Source organism: Mixophyes fleayi, chromosome 6 (genome assembly GCF_038048845.1).
Source record: "Mixophyes fleayi isolate aMixFle1 chromosome 6, aMixFle1.hap1, whole genome shotgun sequence".
Classification (NCBI taxonomy): Eukaryota; Metazoa; Chordata; class Amphibia; order Anura; family Limnodynastidae; genus Mixophyes; species Mixophyes fleayi.
The window spans coordinates 188,821,068-188,829,393 of NC_134407.1; the positions used below are offsets into that span (position 1 = coordinate 188,821,068).

Genomic DNA, 8,326 nt, shown 5'->3' on the forward strand with positions numbered 1-8,326 from the left:
AATACATCCTGGAATTCATGATATGGTAAAGGTAACTGATCAGGTAGGGACTGAAGCAACCGGATAGACAGGGTTAATCAGGAAGAGGAACAGTACGAAGCCCAACTAGTAATTTCTACCTTGTTCCAATCGATTTCCTGATTATGAAGTTGGAGTCAGGGATACCCCAAGATTAATGAAACCGAAGGGCAACTGATGATATAAAAGGACAAGGATTCAGTATATAGGGACCCTACAGTGAGCTGCAAAAAAGGTGTTTGAAAGTAAATTTTACCTCCAGGTAATGGACCACCATCAAGGCTACAGACGGTGATGGTTGGATAAACCTTAATGGGAATAATTCCCAGGGAGTTGGCAAAATCGACATCCAGGAAGTTCCCAGCAGCGCAACTGTCCAAGAAGGCAGAGACAGAAACAGTATGTGTCCTCCAAGAAATCAAAGCTGGAAACAGAAGGGCATATTTAAAAGATATGATCTGCAGATCTAGACGAAACTCTTCCTCGTTCTATAGGACTGCTCTTTTCCCGGCTTTTTAGGACAACAATGGAGAAGATGGCCCTTATTGCCACCGTATAGACAAATGCCCAAGGTATGTCTCCTTGTTCTTTCCTAGCTGCATAGGTTCCACAGCTTTCATAGGAGGAGGAGGAGATGAGGAAAAAGGTGTACCAGAGAAAGATGCTTCCTTCTCAGCTCTCCTCTCTTTGATGAGTTTATCAATTAATAGCAAGTTGCATAAGTCCATCCAAAGAAGTGGGTGAAGGATATTGCACCAGAGAATCCTTGATTTAATCTGATACACCTACACAAAGAAAAATCCAGCTCCTAGAGGGGACTTAGGATAAACCTAGGCGGAACTGACTACGTAATGCAGGGATCATTCCATTCGCTGTTAGTGGACCACCGGCAGAACTCGGCAGAATATTCCTCGGTGGAGCACCGACCTTATTTCAAGGACCTCAAATATGATTCAGCAGAAGCCACCCGATCTGAATCCTCCTATAGAAGGCCCAATGCATGTATCCACTGATCGTAGAGTGGGACTCTCAGGAGGCAAGCTGAAGGCCCAGGACTGAAATCACAATCCCCAATCTCTGTTGGCCGAAGCCGGAGGAGAGAGGACGCAGGTGGAAGTACAATTTGAAGTTCTCTTTAAAATTCTGGAATAAGGTCCGATCCCCAGAAAAATGGGCCGGAAGAATAATTAGGGCTCAACAGACAGGGCTAGGGTGGCCTGTGAGGACATAGCTGCCTCCACTTGAAGGGATAGCCGGTGGGATAGTTCCTAGATGACATGGGACAATGTCTGAATTTGACCTGCAAAGACCTGGGCAGGATCGGGAGTTGTCTGACTGGGATCCATGTAAACTGAGTCTTCCGGTAATTGTCTTTTCTTTTTTATTGAGGCCGGTTATGTTGACCACGGCTAACAGATAAACTTTTAGAACTGAGCCTTTAGCAACCAACTTTCCTGTAGAACTAGAACGGAGGTACTCTAAGATAGAAGTTTATTAATTTAGCTGTAGCGCAGGGGGTAGGAAACCAGAATACTTGAGGCAGGAACCGGAGAAAGGCCAAAGGTCGTAGGTCTGTGACGAGCAGGAAAGTCCAATAACAGGTCACAGGTCGGGGCAGGTGTCTGTGTATGTGTGTTAGGTACTTTAGACTGTAAGTCCCAATGGGGCAGGGTACAGCACTGCGGAATTAGTGGTGATATATAAATAAATGGTGACGATGGTGATGAAGTTCTAACCCTCCATAAATCTTATTTTATATAAGATAAGTGGCACTGTGCAGTCTAATTTTTAAAAAAAAGCAATTTTCCGACACAAAACCGGAAGACTAAATTACATGGAAACAAGAGAGGGTTGGAACTTATATAAACTTTGCTACTGAACAAGTGCATTTAAGCACATGCATGGTACTGTCTACAACAGGCCTGGCAAACCAGTGGCTTTCCAGATGTGAAACTGTAAGCCCCAACATGCTTTGCCAGTAGATAGCCAGCCAATAGCTGTTAGGGCATGCTGGAACTTGTAGTTTCACAACACCTGGCGAGCCACAGGTTGACCAAGCTAGAAGGACATTGGAACACTAAAATCCCTGTCTTGATTTGTTCACTGGCCTAGTTTATATTTTGATTTATATGCATTTTAAATACACCACCTCCATAAATACTAATATATAAAGCCTAGAAGCTAACCCGGCACTAGCTATGAGGCAACCCTGGGTGATACACTACCATATTGGGTGTTGAGCCCCTACTGCTTCTTATATTAGCAGGTGGTAATTGGTGACAGCATTCTCTGCTCCTCAGAGTGGGAGCGTGGTAATTGGTTGTGACATCGTAGCCAAGTACCACACTCCCAGACCTTCACAATCATGGAGAAGCAGCAGCTGGCAGCTTCACAGGGAAGTTTAGAGCTGGCCAGTTATAATTTTACGGCTCTGTCCTGTGTGCTGGAAGGTTGGGAGGTATGTCCCATTCACTGGATGTCTGCTTAGCAGAGCAGCGTCGAACAGGTGCATGTACACCTGACAATGTAGTATTTAGCAATGAAAGGGGTAGGTAGCTCTCAGGGCTGGGGGAACACAGTAAACATGACTCACTTATTACAAGTCCTCACTCTAAATAAAGCAGGTATTGGAAACAGTATAGTTACTATAGTATCAGCCCATTCTCAGTGAGTGGCTTGTCCTGCACATACACAATGAAGGGCAGGGAGCCGCTGGAGGGCCCAGCACCAGCCCTGCAAGTGCTTTAACAGCTCGCACCCCCTCCCTGTGGGGTTATGTCAACATGTCCTGACTCCAGCTGCAGCTGCTGCAAAGTTCCCATTTATATACATGAGTATACTTGGTTAGTATTGAAAAGTAGGAACATTTATAAACAATTCCAAGAACAAATATTTAAAACCTAGGACATCCCTTATAAATTAGGGACAGTTGGCCACTATGCAGATATATTCACAGTATTCACTAGACATGTTGTTCTATTCTGCGTGCAATGATTGCTCCATAATACAACAAACTCCGGCAACATGTGGCTCTCAAGCTCACGTGGAACTACCAGTTCCAGTATGTTCTGCCACATGCGTTGCTAAGGAGATGTGATTGGACGTTATTTACTAGAGCGAATATTTTTTGCTACATTCTACGGTCGGCGCAGCGGCCATTTTTGTGGAGACCAAGAATAGTCTTGGCCTTATGGACCAAGCGTACGTAACATGGCGGTTCACTGGTAGATGTGCGAGCAGGTAACTCTTCCCTTCCGGACAACGGCAACGTCACCTCCGGCATTCTGCTGGGGCTGCCTTTTGTCTGTGAGTGATATAATTATTATATGGTAGGTGAATTTATTAGGATCACAGTATATTTCCCCTCTAAAGATTCTTCCTAACATGCGTTAGTTCCACCTCATTTTAGCTATGTCACAATAAAACTCTTGTTTCTTAGACATTTGCAAAAATCTGGGCTGTATTAATCAATTGGTGTTAGTAAATACATTGTTAAAGTCATTTATTTAATTCAGCCCGAGTTACTGCAGTTTTTAAATAAACAGGAAATGCAATATGATTTTAATAAGCCCTAAGTCTGCCTAATGCAGATTTGCACATCTAGCTGAGTATCAGTATTGTGAGTTTTCTATGAATTGCAGGTGTCAGTCACACAATAATAGGTGTCTTTTTCCTTGCTGTCTTGCAGGTGGATGTTCTTTACACAATGGCAGAGCCTCTAGATCTCTCACCGCCAGACATCCCAGAACCAACCTTTGTAGAGATCTTACTTCGTTATGGACTCTTCTGCGGAGCAATTTTTCAGCTCATTTGCATTCTGGCGATTATATTCCCTGGAGGCAAAACACAGGATATGGTAAAATATATTGTCTAGTCTAATCTGGGCTAATAGGAATATTCTGGGCATCTGTTATTTGGAAACAAATGTATAAGTTCCCCATATTGCTAGGTAGCACTTCCTTCTGAAGCCTGAACTGAAATTTTCACATATGTTCAATGTAGTTCCCATTGTCCTTTTAAATGACAGGTGGTATGGAACTTTTGCTGCTTTGGTGTCTTGTTCCTCTGTGTCAGGCATGTCAATTTGTTTTTGTTTTTTTGGGACAACGTGTGACCGTCAACCCCATTCCTTGAGCCATAATCCACTATAAAGCATTTCAAATTTGTGGGGCTTTACTCACAAAATGTCCTTAATCATATTATGGGTACTCTGATATTATTTTCCATTTGGTTAATAGTTCTGGTGATGTATTTTTGTCTTATGACTTTATTTAAATTTATTGTTGAAATGTAGTAGTTTTCAGTAATTAGAAATAGAAGCTTAATCCTTAAACAAGTTGAGCTTTCGAATGAATGTGCACCAAAAATAGAAATAATGTGTCCTGTGTCTCCTACTCTGTGTGACACTCTTGCTCTTTGTATTTACTTAAATCACTGTTGCCTTAACAGTTACACAAGCTCCAGTGATTAGGATGTACTTCTCCCATACATAGACTCCTCTCTGAAACAGTACAATGATTATAAAGCCATACTTAGGCTAGGTACACACTGGAGAATTTTTACAACTTTTTTTATAACTTTACCTTCGACCGAAGGTCTGATCGCTCGGATGATTAATGCTTACACACTAGTCATGTTTTAGACGATTAATGAAAGACCGACCGCCCGGGAAGCGACTTTTCATGATTATTTTAGACGATGAATTAAAGACCGACCTCCGGGAAGCGACTTTTCACTGCCATATTGTCGTGAGCAAAGATTTGAGTTTTGTACACACTAAGACGACATATGAGGTCCATCTAACCATATCCCCAAGAAATGTAAATAAAGGGCAGAGCATGTTCAATAGTAAGCACCCCGAACCTCATAAAAAAAGCAAAGATAACACGTTTTCTTCATTCCTTCGCACATGTACAGTGTACGTTTGTTCACAACTGCACATCCACAATTGTTTTTACTAATATGGATACTGTTGAAGAACAAGCAGCAACTGCTCTTTTCCTGCTCACTGTGGCAAGAAGACTGCAAGTACAGAACCAAAGGGAAAGAAGGAGAAAGAGAAAAGATCTTGTTGGACCAAAGAGTGATTTAAGAGGAGAGACTCATTCTCTCATATGCTTAGGTTTATAATTAAACTGGCAGACATATGCTGTACGTATAGACACCTATTCAATAGACACCTGCTATTGCTTTACCGCTAGAAACACCTAATTACCAAATGAGTGACGTGCGGACACCACACCACGTGGGACAGGTACAGGCATCAGAAATTAACATACACACTCCCCCAAAGTAGTCCAAGCTCGAGGAACTATCGGCAGTTGCTTGTGGATCGATTGGAAACTTATACACACACTACATGATCGTTAGGTGATTGATCGGAAAATATTAAACAGTACGACTAACCAAATGAGCCGACAATTGGCACTTTGGAATGACTTTCAACCATTGTGTAACCATACACACTAACCCGACTTTCGACCGAACGGTTGTATTTCGGCTGACTTGCCCAATTATTGGACGAAAACGCTCCAGTTTGTACCTAACCTTAATGAGAGATTCAGAATTGAGCTATTAACATAATTAAAACACACATGACACCTCCTGGAAGCCCCGTCTTTCAAACAATGCAGTGTGTAGTGTGACAACTCCGTCATAGTCCTGGAGTTGTCATTAAGATTTTTTTAGTGGGCAGTCCATCGGCTTCATATAAATGTAATTATTAACAAATATCTGCAGACACATGTGGTCTTTTAGGTATTGGAACAGGAAGTCTAGTCTTGAGCTGCAATGTACAAATGTTCATAGCTTGTATAAAAGGCGTATCCCATCCAAATATAACAGTTCACTAATAACACTAATTCCATTCACTAATAGAACTGTAAGAACCCCATGTTTGCACCTACATGGTTTAGGATTTTATAAAACCTATCAGCACCAATCTCCAGTCTCTGGCTGACAGATGTGACCATTCCATCCAGCTCCATCAACTGCTCTCTAATGAACGCAGTTTACATTTTGAATTGTGTTTTTGTTTTGGAAATTTTTTATAAACAAGAAAAATAAAGCGCCCCAAATCTTGCCTATGTTATGCTAGCCAGCATTTGTTAATCTGATCAATGAATTGACATTATTCAGGTTAAAAATATAGTAACATGTTAGGTAAATGGTTAATTATAGGATATAAACAATTATTAATGAAAGGCTGACATAATATCAGTTGTTCTAATACAGAGATTTAAAACATACATAGCTGTGTCAATGGATAAACTAAAAAAACATATAAAACAGAATTTCTGTACATTTAATAATATAGCTCAGGATAACATATAAATAGGTGTATGTAAAGGACCATGCTATCCAGGGACCCAGAAAGAGAAGCCTGTGAAATATACAGGAGGTACACAAACTTCCTAGTTTCCAGAATGTATTCTATACTTAAGAGTTATACCAGCAAAACCATATCTGAATAATACCTATGTCTGTCATTTCTAACCATGTACATGCAGCATTCACAGTCCGTGACATCATTAACGAGAGCTCGCCATTTTTGGAAGTCAAATCAAATTCTTTTCTTAACTCGGCGAAATATTTAAGTGCACTGTCACAATAAATATATTCAAGTGTAGATATACTGTATTTCCTCCATATATTACTCCTAGAAAGTTTATGTAATTCCTGCAGATTGCCGTTATACAAGAGAGGCGTATCAGGGTCATATCCTTCCCCACCTAAAATATTATGAGCTAATGACCATGTCAGTATTGGTTGTCTGATAATGGGGGCTACTCACTGCCTTCTTTTGCCCACCATGAGCGTTTGAAGTAGTGTGTTAGGAGACCAAGTCTGCTCAGCCAAGAGCCCCACCAAAGCATTGTCTCCTGGAGATTTCATACAATTAATCCGACAACTGAGCAGCTAGGTAGTAAACACAGTTTACTTTTATTAGTCAGGGAGACATTATTAATACAGGTGGTGGGATGACATTGCAGATATACTGCAGTTTGGTGCAGTTCTTCTCCCTAGTGTTTGGTTTTTCTCCTAAACATTCATGCTTTTCCTTTACCCCTCCCCAGGATTCTGATACTTCTGAAGTGAAAAGCACAGAAGTCTTGAGAAAGCCCAAAATGGCTGCTGTACCAGCTGGAAAAAAACAAAAGAAGGAAACGAAGAAGAAGAGGTGAAAGGGCAGAACATGGCCTCACTGACTATTCCTTCTTGCCTCACCTAGACTGATGAGACTTTCACAGCTGTGCTGGCTTGGTTACACTCTAACCTTGACATCTGTGTGTCATACACATTGTATAGTATTATCTGTTTTACTCACAATTATTAACCTAAAGTACAAGTTGGGATATGCAGCTACTGTACTGTGCAGTGCATACTTTTACTGTATTCATTTCACATATGCATGTCCTAAAAATAGGGCATTGCAAAAAAGACATAAACTCTATTACTCCTTAAATCGGTATTTCACCACCAACAGAAAATATCAGCTGATGAGATAAGCATGTACTGCTTTAATATTTTCTGTGTTGTTTTTTTTAAACTATATTTAGAAATCAGTTATAATCAGCTTGTAGGATCATATAGCAACAGCCTTTTGATGTATCAGCAAATATGTTACAGCTTCAAGCATGCACTACAGAGACAAAGCACTAAAAGTCAAGACACTCTAATTCTTTTCAACTGGCTTCTCTGATGTGGAGTCGGAAAAAAAATACTCCTGAAATCCATATGTCATTGTGGTTTGTTTGTTTTTTGTTCTGTTTTTGTTATCGATGCTTTTGGAAAATAAATAAACAAGGTTTTTTTTTATGCTATTATTATGTTTCATTAAGAGCGAAGTGTGTTTAAGCCTGTAATTTTTGGGGTCACCGGTCAATTCTGGGACAACTGTTGGTTTTGGAGAATGACATGTTCTGTTGCATGGAAAGATTAGAAGTTTGGCACAGTAATTAGGGCCCTACCACAGATTCCAAAATTGCTCTTATGTGTAGAAAACCCTTAATTATAAGGAGGAGTTACGAGTATGTGAAGAGTGATTTTGCTTTTATTATTATTATTAATTTTTATTTATAGGGCGCCACTAGGTGTCCGTGGCGCCGTACAGGGACAAACAAAATTACAATACAAGGTGAGACAGCACAGTACAGTAAACAATAATCACAGTAACTCAATGAGCTCAACGCTAGGGTAGGGGGAAGGGAGAGTCCGCATACGACGGAGCCCAGAAGGGAGGGCACGGGTGACAAATAAACTCCCAGAGTGAGAGGAGGGAGCGAGAGGGGATGGGGGGGGGGGGGAG

At 40.9% G+C, this 8,326-nt stretch overlaps 1 protein-coding gene across 2 annotated transcripts; it reads left to right on the plus strand.

Moving 5' to 3' along the window:
* Window positions 1-3,210: 3,210 nt before the first annotated feature.
* On the plus strand, window positions 3,211-7,832 carry MANBAL (mannosidase beta like). Of its 2 annotated transcripts, none has more exons than XM_075177637.1 (3): window positions 3,211-3,324; window positions 3,707-3,874; window positions 7,095-7,832. In XM_075177637.1, the coding sequence occupies exons 1-3, from the start codon at window positions 3,247-3,249 to the stop codon at window positions 7,200-7,202; spliced, it is 354 nt and encodes a 117-aa protein (XP_075033738.1). In that variant the 5' UTR covers window positions 3,211-3,246; the 3' UTR covers window positions 7,203-7,832. The 2 variants fall into 2 exon arrangements, with proteins under 2 accessions (XP_075033738.1, XP_075033740.1); XM_075177639.1 differs by having other exon boundaries at window positions 3,242-3,347.
* The last annotated feature ends 494 nt before the right edge of the window (window positions 7,833-8,326 follow it).